The 19,804-nt window shown below is 30.7% G+C and overlaps 3 protein-coding genes across 4 annotated transcripts in view; 1 reads left to right on the top strand and 2 right to left on the bottom strand.

Annotated features, from left to right (window-relative positions):
* The window catches only part of LOC131947381 (kinesin heavy chain-like), a 64,887-nt gene extending 45,781 nt beyond the window's left edge, over positions 1–19,106 (top strand). Inside the window, exons 2-10 of the mRNA XM_059308585.1 lie at positions 14,326–14,430; positions 14,771–14,894; positions 15,007–15,114; positions 15,631–16,295; positions 16,496–16,600; positions 16,855–16,909; positions 18,201–18,292; positions 18,549–18,603; positions 18,700–19,106. Of these exons, the coding sequence (XP_059164568.1) occupies positions 14,326–14,430; positions 14,771–14,894; positions 15,007–15,114; positions 15,631–16,295; positions 16,496–16,600; positions 16,855–16,909; positions 18,201–18,292; positions 18,549–18,603; positions 18,700–19,091 (1,701 nt within the window). The 3' untranslated portion in view covers positions 19,092–19,106. The remainder of the gene's footprint in view (positions 1–14,325; positions 14,431–14,770; positions 14,895–15,006; positions 15,115–15,630; positions 16,296–16,495; positions 16,601–16,854; positions 16,910–18,200; positions 18,293–18,548; positions 18,604–18,699) is intronic.
* LOC131947445 (uncharacterized) lies at positions 1,554–3,493 on the bottom strand. The gene is made up of 4 exons (XM_059308658.1): positions 3,370–3,493; positions 2,949–3,075; positions 2,712–2,765; positions 1,554–2,410 (listed from the first exon to the last, which is right to left on the bottom strand). The coding sequence occupies exons 1-4, from the start codon at positions 3,463–3,465 to the stop codon at positions 1,554–1,556; spliced, it is 1,134 nt and encodes a 377-aa protein (XP_059164641.1). The 5' UTR covers positions 3,466–3,493.
* On the bottom strand, positions 6,681–11,706 carry LOC131947387 (uncharacterized). Of its 2 annotated transcripts, none has more exons than XM_059308598.1 (7): positions 11,634–11,706; positions 10,326–10,435; positions 9,856–9,982; positions 9,497–9,550; positions 8,484–9,208; positions 8,200–8,242; positions 6,681–7,190 (listed from the first exon to the last, which is right to left on the bottom strand). In XM_059308598.1, the coding sequence occupies exons 2-7, from the start codon at positions 10,428–10,430 to the stop codon at positions 6,799–6,801; spliced, it is 1,446 nt and encodes a 481-aa protein (XP_059164581.1). In that variant the 5' UTR covers positions 10,431–10,435; positions 11,634–11,706; the 3' UTR covers positions 6,681–6,798. The 2 variants fall into 2 exon arrangements, with proteins under 2 accessions (XP_059164581.1, XP_059164580.1); XM_059308597.1 differs by having other exon boundaries at positions 10,326–10,430; positions 11,634–11,697.
* Positions 19,107–19,804: the final 698 nt, after the last annotated feature.

The following is a 19,804-nucleotide window of genomic DNA, read 5'->3' as shown; positions in this document are numbered from 1 at the left end:
AAACGTCTTATAATGTTTTAGTTTTCATAGTAATACACAACCGTATGTGATTTTATATTTTCAACCGATTTCTTCTTCCAAGTAAAGATAGTTAGTTATGTAAATGCATATGTTTAAAATATCATTTTTTTTTTCGTTTTGCATATGACCATGCTTATGTGCTGTGTTGTAGCAACAAGATCATTTTTATTTTCTTACGTATTTGGCAATAGTTTAGCTAACATAATTTTCAGTGGACGTCTAGGTAGCGTTTCATGGGGGCAGTGGTAATGTGATGTCACAACAACATTCACTGCCGTTTCAATTAATAATTATCTTATGGACAAATTGCTACAGACGCCCGTTATAAAAGGCACTATCGTTGAATATTAGAAATCAAATGTATATTTTATGATACAAGAAAGTGCGTATAATGATTTTATTTTTATTTCGGTATGCCCTATATTAATTATAAATTTATATTACAGATGATTTTAACTTATGTCTTTCACCGAACTTAGTTAATTCGCCTTTTTTGAAAATAAAATGAACCACGATAACAGTAAAGTGAGATATGTGACATTTTATAAAACCCCTGGACAATTTATTGAAAATAAAATATCTACACTTACTTATTGTTTTCACTTTGTTTGACCTAGTGATCATATCATTTTCTAACGTTGCAAGCTGAATAAAGAAAAAAATGTTAAAAAGACAATTTACCAAAAGTAGAAAGACGAATAAAAAAAATGTATGTTCTTTCCAAGTTCTGGTTAAAAGTTTGTATCAATTTACATATGGCTATTAGTTATTTATACAGGTAAAACGCATTTCAGGATATATATCTATATATATATATATATATATATATATATATCTATGTATATATATATATATATATATATATATATATCTTTGCATATACATATGTAAAGAGATATATATATATATATATATATATATATATATATATATATATATATATATATATATATATATTTACATATACGGGGTAGTGGTGTGATGTGGGGCAACGCATTATTTTGATAATTTTGGACCAAAATTTCAATGTTTTTGGATAAAACATACAGCCGTTTACTATCTTACATTAACTTGTCATTTTAACGGAATAATTTTCATCTCTACAATCAAGTAATTAAACTGCATTTTATTTATCCATGTATTGTTTTTTTACGTAATTACATGTCAGTTCCACTTCTTTTTTTGACCGCCCCATATCTCACCAACGTGAAGTCTTTACAGTTTTGTATCAAAATCTTCCTTTATTCCCCTTACCGATCCATTAACAACCGTGTAGAACTTTATACAATTATATACATAAGTGATAGGAAAAGATTAGGTTTATTCTAGACAGATAAAAGAGAAACACACACACACGCACACACACACACATATATATATATATATATAGATATATACATATATATATATATATATATATATATATATATATATATATATATATATATATATATATAAATTGTGTATGTAATAATTTAAAAATATATTTGTTGTAAAAATACAGAGAAAATGTTAATTATTTTTTCCATATATCATACCATTGTCTTTAATTGTTCAATCTTTTTTTCGCTGAGAGCAACGTGTTCTTTTCCATCGTTTTGTAAAGCACAAATCAATTCAGAATGGCTGGCTACAATTCTTGCAATATTATCTGACTCATCTGTGTTGACTATAAACTTCTTCTCCATTTCAATCACATTGCTTTTGACTGTTTCTATATCACTATTAACTTGTTCTAGACATCTGCGAGACTTTGCATCATTTTCCATTAATATATCAATTAGCTGACTCATCTCACCTATTTTATTTTCATCTTCTGTGCACTGCTGTTTTAGATTTAAATAATTTTCTTTTTGTTCATCGGATAGCTGTTTCATTTTGATCAGTATATCACTCTGTTCAGATATGGATTTGTCTCTCCAGTCGTTAATTTCTGGTAAGCAAATGCTTTCTTTATTTTGTAGCTCGTGAATTGTATCGTTCTGTAAATTCATCTTCTGGTGGAGGTTTTTAAATTTATTTTTTATTTTTTTCGTCACTTGAAGTATTTGCTTATCCATGTCACACTTTTCTGTTACAGACTGTTCTTTCATTTTTTCTGTCGCTTTTTGCAGGGTAGAAATCATGTCCTCAATATATTTAATTCTATTTTCTAAAATGTTTTCTTTCCACTGTTTCATTTCTGAAAGGTCATCCTCGGTCTTTTGTTTTGCATCTTTGATTGATTTTAACTCTGTTTCAACATGCTCAATTCTCTTTTCTAAACTTGTGTTTTTCTTTTTATTTATTTCTAATATTTCATTTTCGTTTCCTTGATGGTCGTTTTCAGCTGACGTACAAGTTGTGACTGTAAGATTTGATTTCATTGCTAAACTTCGTCCACAGTCAACTTTTATTTGGAAAAAAAATATTGCTCAGATAGAGATGAGAAATACATCTATACATATATATATATATATATATATATATATATATATATATATATATATATATATATTGCATTTAAACGATGGTTGCTATAAATGATTTTTATATTTGTTTTTAAAATGTAAAGTATATGTATATTTTATAAATCAATGGTTACGTTTTAATGTGTTGTGCAGATAATGTAAGCAAGCGTAACAAAATACAAATGTTTGTCATTAATATGTATGCCATCAAATAAACAATATGTTGTTATTGTGTCTTACCTGCTTCATGTGTTGCTTGTCTTTTCTTTAGCTCATCAAGTTTCTTTTTTACATCTGTGAGTTGTTCCAAACATTATTGTATTTTATTTAAAAAATGAAACAGTAAAATGGTTAGACCTATGAATATATTATTGTATACCTGTATATTTAGAATACAATACTAATGTTTTTCGTGTATTTATCTCTATTGAGTGATTTTTTCAAGAATTACATTTCCACATTTAAATATCAAATTACCTGAAATAATTTTGTTATGGTCCAGCAAAGCAGAATTTGTTTTCCTCACCAGAGCAACCACTTCTTTTATTTCCTCTATGTTTCCTTGAGAATAATTTTTTATACATTCCTCTGTTTTCAAATTGACCTTAACAGAAGAGTTTAGAGCACAATAATACAGAATTTGTAAATTTAGTTTTTAATTAAAAAAATAAAACCATGCTAAATTATTTTAAAATTAGTTAATAGTCGTATTACAATTATTAATAATCGTATTATTTGTGAGCAGCTATATTGTTTAGACATGGAGTAGCAAATATTGTTAACTCTGATGACCAAATTTACTATTTTGTGTAATATTATAATACACGCTCGTGTTCCCAGTGAATAGATAAGCTACTTCAACTAATATTTTACGTACTAGGATTATTTAAAAGCAAACCTGTTGATATAGTTTCCTTATTTTTCTTTCTAGCTCTTTATTTATGTCCACTAAATGTTCCAAGAGTTTATTTAGGTCTTTTTTAGCCTCAGCCATCTACACAAGTAAAATAAATAATCTTTATTATTTATGTGGATGATAGATTATGGAAAGCGATTCCTATTAAAAAAAAACATTATAAATATAAACGATTATGCTGTAGTATATTATTTTATAACAGCGTAATTTCCAATCAATTTAGGTGCTGCGTATATCTAATTAAATTAGTGATTAATTTTGTAATTAACTTAAATATAGAAGGAACCTATCGTTTGATTTTGCTGACCACAACTTGCAATTAAGTTCAAGTTTTGTCTAGTGTCGTTCTAAAGTTTTACCAGAAACTATTATTCTGTCTGAAAAGTATGCTTAGTATTTTTATTGTTTTGTAAAATTTGTATACTATTTATCTTGATAATTGAAGTTGTTCAGTTTGAAACTTTAAAAATTATGGTTACATAACATGTTTTTTGTGATATGTTGTACAAATGAAAAAAAAAATAATACCACATTTAGAGTTGGACAAATACACTGTAAATAATTATCCGTACGAAAATAAATTTAAAAATCAATTTATAATGTATACACATCAAACTCTTCCTGTGTATATACTGCTTATACTTCAGCAGTGCTGAACCAACTAATAACACTAAGCTAAATGTTGCAAACGAATGATCTAAAAAACGCTCTATTGGCACGTATTCAAAGACCCTTGTCGATATTAAAAGTTATCGATTTTTTAAATGTATGGTATTACAGCTTAAGTTGGTCTGTATGAAATGTATTCTTTGTTATTAAGACATGTCGAAAAAGAACGCCTGAAACGTTGCCTGTAAAAAACTAAGTAGGTCACTAGCCTATGCAATCCAAACAGCACAGCGTAGCAAGTTATGTATTTAGCTTAGAACTTGTTTTAACTAGTTAATACCGTAGTTAATGCTTAACTAAAATTAATATAATTTTAATGAAATAAAAAACGTGTTGATATGTGTGACGCTGCATCCAACCTTGCAGTGATAGTTGTTTCAAGTTACTTACAAGGCCATATAAGAGACTTCTTATAATTTTTAATCTTGTATCCAAGAGAAACATTTTTCTACAGCCTGACGAAGAAGCTACATGGGCTTCTGATCACATTCTTTCTGTCTTGTAGCAAATAAGATTGTTTTGTTAGCTTGGATTAAGGAACATTTAAGACAAAACATGTCGCGAATACAAATCGGCATAACTCGAATGAAAGGTTCCATAACACGTAACTGCTCTTAAAAATATATCCTGCAAACATCTTAGTACATAGAGACATCAGTTTTTATAACAAAAAATACCTTGTTTCAACCCAAGAACTAAAAGACAGCCTGGTCGTAAAACATATAATTACTAACGCTTAAATACCCGAGCTTAGAAACCTGATCTAATTAGGCTCGTTAGAGACAGTAGCCATTCTAGGAACGATAACTCCCAAATTAAACAACTGCTGTCTTGTAGTTTGTTCTTGGTTTGAAAAAGGATTGGATGAAAATCCAGAAAAAACAAGAAAGCGCTACTCTTCCAGACGTGTATCTGTTGTGTTATATTGTTTTACAATTTTTAAACTAAGTTACAACATCTATAGTGTATAACAATTTTTTTTTCCATAAATGTTATTTTATTGACTTACTGTTTTAGTACAAATAAAACCGATCTAAATGCGAGATTAGTCTATGTGTATATATGTTAGAAACGTTTTCGACGTCTAAATTTCACTAACATGTGATATGATGGTTTTGCAAACGCACATTATACATGATTTTTTAACTCATGTCGATAAAAATTATACACAGGTTTAGAATATAGAAAATGTATATTGCCCTATATTTAAATATACGTGTACGTCTTTATTTCCGAAACAAAATCTGACAGAAATATGCCTTTTTAAAACTTGATAAGAAGTTGAATGTAACCCCTATTTACGTGTTACGAATCTAACTTTCTATTTCGTTTCTATTTCGTTTACAATTGTTAGAAAAGGCATAAGAAGAATTTTATTCTCGGTTTTGATTATATAATGGGACATCGTGGCCTAGCCGGTAGAGAGCTGAGACTATTAGTGATGGGCAACTGACACACGTTAAGAAAGTAAAGGAGGCTGGTAATGTGTTGACCACACTAAACACTCACACTAACCGAGATCACAAAAAGAAGTCTTCTTCTTCTTCTTCGTTCTTAATTATTAGTGTTAAAGGAGATCGAGATTTATCTGCCAGTGGGTTTAAACTCGAAACTTTGTTCGAATTTATCAACCATGAGCTTTTTGCCGACTCGACCACGCCTCCAACACAATTAAGCGTTACGTGTCAACTGGTTATGCGCCATTGAGGCCATTGACTCCGATTTCAGCCTGCTTTTCTTTTTTTGGATTTGCTTCCATAGCCTTTGTCCGACCAAGAACAAACTACAAGGCAGCAGTTGTTTAATTTTGGAGTTGTCTCTCCTAGAAGAGTGGCTGTCCCCAGCTAAAGAGCCTCATCTGCCCGAGGGTTCGAACTCGAGACTTTTCGGTTTAGCAACCATGAGCTTTACCGACTCGACCACGCCGACCCCACAAAAAGAAGTGAAATCTACTTTTTTGCCTTATGGAACTTTAATATCTACTTACTTTTGTTACAAGAAACTATATGAAAAAAGTAGCCCTTCGTTGTTTTTTTTCAAAGCTTTTTAATCCTTGAGATATAATGGCATCTAAACTTCAATAATATTAGATAATGGACAATTACACTACCAATAATAAGAGATAATCACATATTAGTAAACAACTGAAGTTGAGACAAAAATATAAAAAATTGTTGTTATTCATCTGACGTGAATATTGGTAAAAATATATCAGATTCTTACAAAAAACGGAATTATCAGGTTGATATAGATTTCTAGTTTCTTAAAATAATCAAATAGGCCTACCATCTGTTAAAAAGCGATAACTACACCTGATAGAAACTATCTTGGACACACCTATACCCAGTGTGTGGGTTAGCGTGCAGGTGCGCTAAGCAAGGGCAGTGGTCAGGATAAAAGGGACCAGCGATGGGTCTGTCCGATAAACTTTTAAGACATAGGATGAGTCACATGGTCGATCTAGCCCGACTAAACAGTCTAATGATTTTGGAACTCCAGCTTACCGGGGAGGGAGGGGAAGAGGCGGTGCACAGTTAGGGGTGGAGGTCGTAAAAAATATGGCGATACAATAGCATTAGTATCAGAACAAAATATTTTTTAAGGTTTAATAATACCGGTCTAGATGTAAATAATACGATAATAAACTACGCCGAGCGTTATAATTATAAACAAAAACATCAAAACAATGTAGTCAGTAGACTCAAGATTATTAGTGTGTTTATACAAGATAAGAACTCAGTTTTACAGTCTGACAATAGAGAAGCCACTGGCTGCGTGTAGCATGGCTTCATCATCTGCTCCAGTCACTTTAAAATATAGCTCTTCCCCTTTCTTCATTGCAACAATGGTTGATCCAGAAGCCGAAGTAAAAGCTGATTTTACAAAAAAATCTTTTTGTAATATTTCTCCACTGAAGACGCTCACTGCAATCCGTTTATCTTCTTTCTCATTTAACGTTACAATAACTAAATAAAAACCGTCATCTGGTGCTACAAGTTTTCCTGTTGATCTATTGAAATGGCTGCCGTTATGTTCCTTAACGCCATAGAACGTAGAAATAATTTCTCCAGTGGTGACTGGTGTGTTGTTGTTTAGGTGGATTTGACAGAAGTAAGGCTTGCATACTCGATTCCCTGTTAAAATTATGTATAATTGATTACTGCATTATAAAACGGAATGCATAATGTTTGAATGATATTATAAATATTCAAGCTGTGATTAGATGATGTAGTATTCTAGACGACCCAGTTTCCCTTTGAAAACTATACCTTAGCTGCACTAACAACATATACCAATCAAACGCTTAGATCACCCCACCTAGGTGTCTGGCGGTACCGAAAAAAGCTTATCCAAAATATTTTAACTAAATGGGTCAAATGGCCACATTTATAAAAATAGATGTTCTACAAGTTCGAATATTTGTTAATATATTGTATTGTAGGCTATATATTGTATTTATCTGAAAATAAATAATTGTCTGAACCATACTTAAAAAATAACTTGCAGTAATAGTTATTTTGATGTTATTGGTAACTTTTAATAAATTACTGGAAACAATGACGTCTACCAATACTATCCCGTATGTAAGATCATTGCAGTACTAATTTAAGTCAGTAAGACACGTTTTAGTACTGGATCTTTTATTTTCTTATCACGAATTCTTCTTAGACAACACGATGTACAAAGTGTAGGCCAGCAAGAGGGCAGTGGGGGAGTTATCAAGCATTAATTTAAAAAAATGACAAACCGAGGATAGTTTTGGAATATTGCCAACAAAAACTATAAACGTTAAATATAACCCTAAGCCTGACCCTGACCTTAACCCTGACCTTGGACTGACCCTGGACTGACGCTGACCATGACCTTGACCCTAACTCTAACTCTAAGCCTAAATCAATCACAACCGCTATCCATATCCCTAACTATCCATAACCATATAGGCCTACGAGGGTGGGATAATATATGTGTGTAATAATTTGGTGTCTAGTATAAAAAAAAACCGGCGAGGTGGTTTGGGAGAGGGGGGGGGGAGATGGTTGATTGACATAGGGCAATAACCAGCACACCGAAGCAGATAATTGACTTTAAATTAATGCATATTCCTTAGAGTTATTTAAATTTTAATACAATAAATATACGTACTGACTTCTCGCACGCCATTTGATTTATTCTCTAAAGATGCAAGCTATAATTAAAAAAAGTATTTGTTAATTGGACTGCATTTCAAAAAGTAGAAACACACAATATGAAAAAAAAAATCAGTGCCAAATTTTTAGACTCTCGCTAAAAGTATTGGCAACATTTGCTAAAATCTTATATATATATATATATATATATATATATATATATATATATATATATATATATATATATATATATATATATATGTTAAAAAATACAACGAAGTCAGTTTTATAATACCTTACCAATATCTTTAGTTTATAAAGTTCTTGTGTGCAGTTAGCAAAGTTTTTCTTTTCTTCATTTTGTAAAACAGAAATCTCTTTAGATTGGCTGGCAACTATTTGTGCAAATTTATCAATTTGATCTGCGTGGTCTTTTAATTTTTTATTCACGTCATTCATGAAATGATCAACTGATTCTGTCACTTGATTATTTTTTTCTAAACTGCTGTGTATTTGCGAATCTTGTTTTCTTGAGTTCTCCATCAGTTGATTGTATTCTCGCATGCCTTTCATTGTTTTGATGTTATTTTCTTGTTTTTTATTGAGCAGTTGATTTATTTTTATCACCATATCACTTTGTTCAGGTATACATTTTTTTCTCCATTGTTTTATTTCTGTCCATTCTCTATCTCTCGCCCGCATTGAATCGAGTAAAAACGCCTGTGTTTCTTCAAGATATTTTATTCTCTCTTCAAAATTGTTGTTTTCCCGTTTGTTTCTCTCGGATATGTTATGTTCTTTAGCCTGGTTTACAATTTCTGGTGAAAACATAGTGTCAAGAAAACGTTGTTTTGACTTTTCTAACAAGTTTTCTCTCCACTGCTTTATTAACGGTAAACAGTCGTCAGTTTTTTGTATTGATGTAAACGGTATTGCATTATGCTCTATTCCCTTTTTCAAACTGCCGTTTTGTAATTTATGTATTTCTGATGTATCTTTATCGTTTTCTTGTGTTTTGTCTTTTGCTGAAATACACCGCAATATATAATTTCATTTTGTCCTGAGACAACAATTATATTATGAGAACTAAAATCACGGTTGACACAAAATACAAAACGTATTAAAATAAAAGTTTGTAAAGGACATTAACTTACGCATACACATATCTATACGATATTGAAAAAAACAATTAATTAAGTACTATAGCTTTGTTGTTGTGTAAATGCAATTCGTAAATGTAAGCGAAATGTAATTTTTTAACAATAGTGTTAGAGGAGTAATCAATCAAATGTCAACTCCGACGTTAGTCTTACCTTCTTCATTTGTTGCTTGAACTTTCTTTAGTTTGTTAAGTTTCCTTTTTACATCTGTGTGTTATTAAAGAATGTTTTAGTATTTTATAAGACCAATGCATCAATTATAAGCAGTGTTAACAAGAAGATGCTATATAGTAGCCTACTTAGCACAATCAGTAAAAAGGTTTTTATTAATTAGGGGATTTAGGAATATACTTAATTAAAGTCTTTAATTTTTTATATTTAATAAAAAAATGAGAAACACTATTTCATGTAGTCAGTATATTATCATATAGATGTTTTGTAAGAATACGAACAACGTAAAACAAAGATTTACTATGATGGTTGTAAAATTCCACATTTAAATTTTAAATTACCACTAATTTTGTTTTTATGATCCAGCAGTGCAGAATTTGTTGTTCTCACCAGAGCAACCACTTCTTTTATTTCCTCTATATGTCCTTTAGACTGGGATTCAATACATTCGATTGTTTTCAAATTGACCTGATCAAAAGTGTTTAGAAGAACAAATTAAATGAGATAAGTGTATACAAACCATTTATATTGGTAAAGTAATCACTTTACATTGTTAAAATTATTTTTTAATTATAAAGTTGTATACATAACATTCATATGTAAACATACACGTTATATGCTACACGGAATTAATTGCTGAAAAAAAATATTGTTTTAGCTAAACGAAAATTGTATACAAAAGTAGATATTGTTAACTCGAATACTTAATTAACACAATTTTGATCTTATAAATCACCAGAATTTTCATCAAAAAGGAAACATTATAACGTATCCGGATTTTGTTTTTAAAAAAGTTCGTAAAAATAATTACTTGTTCATTTAATTTCCAAATCTGTTTTTCCAACTGCACATTTATCCCCAATAAATGCTCCAGCAGTTTTGTCAATTCTTTCTGTTTAGGTTTACCTTCAGCCATCTGCACTAAAGATATTATTTAACATGTGATATAATGTGCGTATATTCTATAGGTTAAATAATAATATAATTTCCTTTGTTATTTTAAACGTCAAACGGCTTTAGGAGGTTGTGGACTGTGTATATGTGTGTTTGTGTGTGTGTGTATATATATGTATGTGTGTATGCGGTTAGGATGGTAGAGGTGTAAGAGTGATGGCTAGGATGTCGTGGTACAACCACAAACACATAAGCTATGTATTAATTACATAACTGTATTAATTTGTCTATAACACTTTTAATGTTGCATTGGTTTGACACAAAACATATAATGCATAGATGACATGTTATGGGATTTGAAGATGTTTAAGTGTGAGAAGTGGAATATATTGTGTGAGTGGGCAGATGAGTGGTGGAGGCGTTAGGTGAGTGCTTTGGTTGAGTATGATTGAAATCGTAAGCATCAATATTTTACTGATATTCATAAATATAACAGTTATTTAAGAGTGGAATTGTCCTAATAGAGAGACAGAGAGAGAGAGAGAGAGAGAGAGAGAGAGAGAGTGGGAGAAAGAGAGAAAGAGTGATTGTGTGTCTCTGTTTGTGTGTGTTTGTGTGTGTGTATGGGCATGTAAGCATTAGGGTCGGAAAGATATACTAAACGGCGGGCAGTCTCTTTTTATTGAAGCCTTCATAACGAGAACGTCTAATATTGGCGTCTAGTATGATGTAACATTACATTGAAATCCAAATTTTCCAACTTTATGAGACGCCTGGACAAATCATGAGTAGTCTTTGACTTATAAGTCAACTAACTCCTCTAAATTGTAACTAACAATTATTTTGTAGACAATAATATGGAAAATGAAAAATAACAAGCGGGATATAATTCCCCTTTTTGAAACAAAACAAAACACCAATAAAACAATTTAATCAGCGCCTCCTATCGTCTTTGTTATAAGTGAACGAATCACTACGGGTGTATGTTTTATATCATAAACTCTCTTTACTACTAAAAATAAGTCATACCCTTTTTCATTTTTTAAAACTAATTATTAGGTCATATTTGTTCAGTATGTAAAAAGAAAATGACAATTCATATTGTGTAGTTATTCAGATTTTTTAAAAACTAGAGTGATTGTTAATTTGCCAAATATAATTTATTGTATTTACCAACAATAAGTAAAATATTGCATGAAATAAAACAAACAAAAAATAACTGCACCTTAATTTCTTTTTTCTCGTTCACTACTCGAGCAGAGATTAACCTGCAAATACCAATACACAAAATTTTGCCAGCTATGTTCTTTATAATAAGAACTGTAACGTATCGCAACTAGCTGGTCGATATTCCACTTATTCAAGAAGTTATTGATTTTGTAAAGGGTAATACTGAAATACAACGACATGAAAAGTTTAACTGTACAGCCAAAACAGCATTCCTAACATGAACAACATTCACAGCTAAAAAATAAACTGTACTGTGTAGATTGTTCAGCTTAGAAAGGACTGTTTATGATGGTCAGATTTTAATTGGCTGTTTAGATTATTCAGGTTAAGCTGGGCTATTTAGCTGTTACTATGGGCTGTTAAGATTGTACTTGTTAGGCTTGTATGATTAGGCTTGGCATTTTAGATTATACATGTAGTATTTTCAATGTTAGTCTGTATCAACACAATAAACTTTCAAAAAGACGAACTCGCTAGGTCGGCTGTCACCCGGTGCGGCTCTTCGTGATGTGTACCCCCCTCCCCCCCAAGAAAAAAGTACATAAAAAAAAAATTTATATATATATATATATATATATATATATATATATATATATATATATATATATATATATATATAAATGTGTGTTTGTATGTGTGTAAGTGTGTGTGTGTGCGTATTGGCCTACAAGGTCTATAATTTAAATTTATGTCACATACGGGTACATGTATGTGTATAACCTTTAATCTCTGCAGATTTAATAATAACGATGATGATCTATAGTCTGCTAACAATACAATTTTTATAATTAGCACGCTTGAGCCGTGGTGTCACCCCTATCCTCTTGTAATAATTGTCGATTTGTACTTAAATGAATTTTTTTCTTTAATTAATCACTACAGGATCTGGCAAAAAAAGCTTTTTTTTCTGTACATTTTGCAATATTTTGTCTTGGTTTTACCCCTAAACGTTGACACCCGGCGCGGTCCGCACCCCCCGCCCCGCCCTCACTATGCCCCTGATTACATGTACTACACAGTATATAAATCAATATCGTCTTAAATTATTTGAATATCGATACGCGTCGTTGGATACATGCCGATTAGGAATGTTTGGGCCCTAGGTTTCGACATTTTGTTTAGTGCTACTTGTTGGTTCAACTCTGCTCCAGTACAAGCAAGTACATACAAGGTGTAGTTTGTTTTCGGTTGTTTTATTTATTTGATATTTTTTATCGTTTTTGTAATGATATTGTAAAATATATGCTTCCAAATATCTGAAAGTTTATTTATTTATACAATTGTACAACGTATGACAACACAACTTACAATTGTCTATACTTTTTGAATGCGTGATGATCAATTGTGAAAACCTATACTAACATATAGGACTATATTTATTAATATAATACCTATTTTCATAAGCAAGAAAGCTATTAATACAAATATAATTTTTTAGTAAAACATTAAAGTTGAGGCCAACAAAATCAACAGTGTGTTTTCTTTAAGTTGATTACATTTTAATATTTCTCACTTAGTTTGATGCATAGTGTGCCTAACTTTAAACTATTAGTTATAACATATAATTTTATGAATTTAAAAAACAATTGTGTAAGAAGACTCCCAGCAAAAATCTATCGTTCACACTAATAAAAAATAATTGGATTTTTGTTTTAGCAACGAAAACACTGGACCGTTTAGAGGAGATAAATACACAATTTTAAGGACAAACAAGGAAATTATATAAACAGGTATTTTTCGTTTGTATTTTGAACACTTACTTGTTATTAATTAATCCTAATATGTAATTTTCCTCTATGTAGGGTTAAGTACTTTACCAGAAACCTTGTAAAACATATGTGATCGCTTTGTTAGGTAAATTAAAGCTTAGCGTTTAATAATGGATCTCTTATAATATGTTAATGTTTGGCCAAACAATGAATGCAAATCTTATTTTTTCGTCATTTTACTTACATATAGGCCTAGCACATAAACAGCAAGTTATAAATGAATAATTATTGTTTTAGTGTAGCACAGTTTTGATTTTCTATAACTGTGCTAAATTTACAAGAGGTAATATTTTTATTGTTGGTCTACACTCTTCTGTTAAAGTCAATTTTAAAACAGAGGAATTTATAAAATATCATTCCCAAAGACTCATAAACGAAATAAAAGAAGTGGTTGCTTTGGTGTATTTGAATTTGTATTTCGCAAAACTGGTGTTGTGTTAGAGATCAGTCTGTATGACACTTCCCTTTCCTTTGGTGTAATGCGTTTATTATGTAGGTTTCTAAATGTATATTGTTACGTGCTTGGCTACTAATTCTTTCCGTAACACACGGATTCTTACAATGTCGGTCTCTGGACTGTTTAATCTGGATTCTAAATAATAACTAGCATAAGTCAACTAAGACAGAAACTCTGATGAGCGTTTTAAACATGTTTAAAGTTGTTTTTCTTTACACTACAATACTTTTAATTAGTTTTGAAAATGAAACAATATCGTTTTTAAATTTTTGTGCATGGAACTCGAGAGCCGCACCTTGACATCAAAAGAGCCGCATGCGGCTCGCGAACCGCAGGTTGCCGACCCCTGACCTACACTATTCAATGTGGCAAATTGACTTTTTTAACGTCTTATCTTTACATGTGAAATGTGAAGATAACTCAATTATCATTCAAATAAATAAATTTATATTTTCATACAGATGGCCGTATCGATTCCTATAAAGGAGCAATCAGCTCAACTGTTGAATAATCTGGAAGAGATGAAAAGTTTGTTAAAAAATAATTTAAATGACTTTGATCAGCAGGTAAGCAAATATCATAGTACGATGTACTAACAGGGCTTTAACTTATCTAGAACATTATCGTTTTAAGATGCGTAAGAAAAACTAACTCAAAAACCAGTTACTAAGAGCCATTTATAAATGCAAATATTTTAAAACAAATAGCTGTTATTAAATTTCATTTTTTCATTCACATTTCTTCTGTTAAATAGATTTACACGTGGTATTATAGTGTAGTGTAATTACTTTAAATACCCAATGCAATAATCGTACATTTTTAGATTTTAGATTTGTTTGCTTTTAAATTAATTAGCACCCGAATATTTAAATAATTCAATCCTCGACTCTGTTATGTCATGACCAGGTAAAACAAGCAACACTGGAATGGTTGGACAATCCATCAGATGCGAAAATAGATTTTAAAGAAGTGGTTGCTATGGTAACAACAGTAAATACTGCCATGCTGGAATTTAAACAAATGATTTCTGGTAATTTTATAATATGTGCTCGTGTTTTATTTTAATTAGCTTCGTATGATTACTAAATGTATTTTATTGAAAATCTAGTCCTTAAACTATATTTGTGACACATGTCTAAAAGTTTCCTGCACCAAGTATCAAGCAATGGCTGCTGGAGATAAGACAACACAAGAGAATAAAAGTGTTGACTCTGTACACGATGTAAATTATTCTGATCTTTCTATATCAGGTAAAATTTTAATTTTTAATTTATCTTAGCAAAAATGAAAAAAAAAATAGTAAAATAATTGTAAAACGTTATTGTGATACGCTACGTAATTTTATTATACATAAACACACACACACACACACACACACATATATATATATATATATATACATATATATATATATATATATATATATATATATATATATATATATATACAAAATGCAAGTAACTCTTATCGCTATTGAATGTTAACAATAAATAAAAACCGCTACTACTTTTAAGTCTGTAACATTGTAGGCCTGTACGTGAATTAACACCTATACAAAGACACACACAAATAGGCCATACTACATTTATAGCTATGTATCGAACTTATTCAAATATATATATATATACATAAATATATATATATATATATATATATACATATATATATACATATATATATATATATATATATATGTATATATGCAGCAATGCACCACTGCTTCATTGCATGTATTATATTATGTTAACACAAACAAATGTTACAAGTTGCAGGTGATTTAAGTAACAAACTAGAGCAGAGAGTAGAACGTCTTGAAACAGCGCTAACTTCTATGCAAAGTAGGAATAAAAAAACTGAAGCTGACGTGACTGAAATTAAGCAATGGAGGGACACTTATAAAACAGAAGAAAGTAATATGAAAGAACACATAGAACAATTGGCTTTAAAACAAAAACATAATGCTAAGCAATTCCGAAAGCAAATTAACGAACAGAAACATATAACGGATGAGATGAATGAAGAACTGAAACAATTGAATGAAATAAAACAATGGAGGAAAACACTAATATCAGAACATAACACTATGGCGAAAAAACTTGAAGAATTGTCTAAGACACTAACAGATAATAAAGAAAAGACTAGAGAGCAAATACAAGAATCCAAAACCAGAATAAATGAGTTGAATACAGAAATTAAGACCCTCAAAGAAAAAGAATCAAACACAAGCCAGGTACTAGAAAGCACGAATGCAGAGATGAACAGGTTTGACATAATATTGAACAAAATAAATAAAGAATTAGAAATTCAAACAACTAAAACAGAGAAATTGCAACAAGATATTAAAAAGCATTCTGATGTTATTTCTCACTTGAGGGAAGAAGGAAATAAAAACAAAAATACGGAAACCAAAGTAGAAAAGTTAATGTCAATGGTTTGTACCTTTTTTATGTTTGGAACACATAGAATATTTTATTGAATGGATTTGGTGGCTTTTATTCTATTAGTTAATGCCCATGCACTTTAACTTATTAGTTAATGCCTATGAACTTTAAAATTCTAACATGCATTTTGTTTCGATTTCATTTGTGAAATAATTAAAGACAACTTGATTTTTATCATTCTACTCCCTAGCATAGCGTCACGTTCAAGATCTTACAACAAAGATTGATGCCCATTGATAGTTTATTTCAAACCTTAAATCAAAACTTGGCAAGTAGGCAGAAGTACAAACAAAAGGTAACATGTTTATTACCTAATGCAATTGGTCCCTTTGAGAGTCTATAAAACCACGTGTGACAGGAGTATTGCTTGAGACCAATATAAACATAGAAACAAAGTGATTTTCTTTGTTTGGTAGATCCATCTTAAACATTAAAAAACATAAAAAATGCATATCTTATGTTCATTTTTTTTTAATTTTGTAATACGTCAATAATAACAACAAATAATGATACAATTTGAAATGATGAGATGTTATTTTTTGTTTTTAGTTTGCAACCCTGGAAAATGATGTTTCAAAATTGTCAACTGATGTAGATTCCGTTAGTAAGTATTTTAACATTAAATCATCGTATTATAATCATAAATACACTGCAAAACTTATGTTTCACGTATAAGCATCTTTAAAAAATGTGTGGCGTAAAACCATGATCGTTGTAAATAGATATTAGTAGCGTATGTTTAGTTTTAACAGTATAACACAATTTTAAAAATGACCTATGTTGTTTACTGATGTAAGTTTTTTCACGTGTTATAATTTTTAGTGGTCAAGTGCCTTTTTTAAAAAGACAACAACCGTTTAGTTATTTGAATGCTGAATGTTTTTAATAAATGGATACGTAAGAAATGTATCAATAATAATTAAAGCATTAAGTACTAGGTCATGTGCACATTTAGAGGATCAGGAGTATAGAACAAAGTGTTTTAAAACGGCCAACCGATATAAAAGTTTAAGGAGGGCTATTGTCGAGATAGAACACAGTAATTGGGCTGGGAAAGAGAATGAAACTTCAAACAGGAACATTTCCTGGAGCACAGAGAAATTATGAAAGACATTTGTTAAAATACACGCAGAAACATACAAGCAAACATATACAAATACACAATTAGAAAAAAACGGCACATAAAACCAGTCATCACTTGTTTAAACATATGAAATCTTGTAATTCGTACATATTGCAGCTTATACAAGAAAGACTAATAATTTTTTTTTTAAATAGTTAGGTGATTGAATTATACTGGACATTTCATTGCCGACCCCCCCCCCCCATCCCGTCATGTTTCAACTAACGATCAGAGGCGTAGCGATGGGAGGGGGGGGGGGGAGCGGAGGGTGCGAACCGCACCGGTGACACCATTTAGGGGGGAGTGACACCGAGGTATACAATAGCAAAAAAAAATATACAGATAAATGATAGATTTACTTAATTAAATGATTAATTAGAGTAAATTAAACAGTCTTTTAAGAGCAAAGTGGACAAATCCCAACATTTGGGGGGAGGGGGGGGGGGGGTGACACCATGAAGTAAACCTGCTAATGAAAAAGAAAAGATGCAACATCCAGCTGAATTTATAACAGAATATAGCTATAAATCGTAGGTATTATCTGAGCACAGTTTAAAGCAATCACCGTGGGGTGACGAGGGGGTGGAGAGAGTTACATCTACTCAACGTTGTAATAGATAGGCCTGAGTAAAATGGTTTGTTTGGGAATCGTAATAAGCTATATGTTAATCCATCTATGTGATGGGGGGGGGGGTGAAATAAATACATCCAGCAGAAAAAATATTTGATTTCATATACACATACGTATACACATACTTACAAGTGTAACCAGGACAAGAAATTAAAACCCACTCAACTCTACAAGATGAAGGGAAGAAAAAGCTGGCCAACACTACAGATATGTTAGTAGCTTTAACTACAAAGGTATAATTTTATTAGTTAAGATTTTTATATTATTTTCTTTATTTAACTACTGATGATTATTTTATTTTTCTTAAAATAATGTGAAATATAAAATACTATCAGACCAATTACTTTGAATATTATTGTGTGTGCTATTTAAATAAAAATAGTGTAGTTACTATTTTAAGAATGTACGACAATCATGTTTTTCATATGTGAATTTTTGTACGAATATAATTTCTGATGCAATAACTTGTAAAGTGTACATCCATTTTAGGTTGAAAATCGCGAAAGTGATGTTTTAAAGCTGTTGACAGATTTTAAGAGAATTGGTAAGTTAAATAATAAACGAACACATAATTTTGAAATGACACACAGACACTTGTGCAAAAGTTCATGATTAAACTCAATCATTTACTTTCCAACAGAGACCCGTGTACGTCAGCCTTACATATGTCAACTTCACCTGGACAACGACACACCAGTAACTACTGGATCAATTCTTTCTAAGTTTTTTAGCATGCGGGAGCCAAACGGCAGCCATTTTAATAAAACCACAGGAAAACTTGTAGCACCAGATGATGGTTTCTATCTTGTGATTGTAACGCTGCAGGAATGGGAGAATAAATTTATTAAAATTGGTGTGTACAGGGGTGATAAATATCGTAGGAGCATTCTTGTTAACTCTGCCAACACATCTGCCGCTGGATCAGCTGTTGTTTACATGAAGAAAGGCCAAGAACTTTATTTTAAAGTGGACCAAGCTGATGATGGTGCCATGCTACAAGGAGGAAGTGGATTTACTATTATTAGATTGTAAATTTAAAAATGCTTATGAAATAAGTAGTTTATCATTTAATTCACGTCACATCATTTTCGATTGTTTTTGATTATCCAATGTGTCTATATTTTATGCATGGGCATATCGTTTCAATAGATAGATTTCACTGATTATAGGCAGTACTATTATAGAGAAATATTTAAACATACTGAATTATAATCTACACTTCATTTTTTGAAAGCAAATGTTTTGACTTCGTTTTCGGTTTCATTTTAAAATACATAAATTAAACAAACAAAGAGTTTATGTTTGAGTGTTGTAACATAAATTAATGTTTATACAATAGAAATAAGCTATTCTTCGCATGCCATTGTGAAATAAACATGTATGGCAAATAATATGGATATTTTGAGACTTTTGAATACTAAAAATGGTACGATATGTTAGACCTTGTGAAATTGTTACTATTAGCTGTTTCAAACAGTTGTTGCGTTTGAGTGTCCTTACATACATTTATGTTAAGATAATATAAAGTAGCTTTGCTGCGCATGCCATTGCAAAAGGAACATATACATCATAAAATATTATGTCTAATCAACTGAGTACGTTTATGTAACATAATATGTTTGTAGCATGTATATCTCATCATCACTTTCCGTCATGGTTTAATCATGTAAAGATTTAAAGATGTACATGTATATAATGGTCAAAACTGTAATCATTCAACATGATAGTTTATATAAATATACGAG

Source organism: Physella acuta, unplaced genomic scaffold, assembly GCF_028476545.2.
Source record: "Physella acuta isolate Inbredline_101_S28 unplaced genomic scaffold, ASM2847654v3 ptg000592l, whole genome shotgun sequence".
NCBI lineage: Eukaryota > Metazoa > Mollusca > Gastropoda > Physidae > Physella > Physella acuta.
This window is presented reverse-complemented; position numbering and strand designations above follow the sequence as displayed.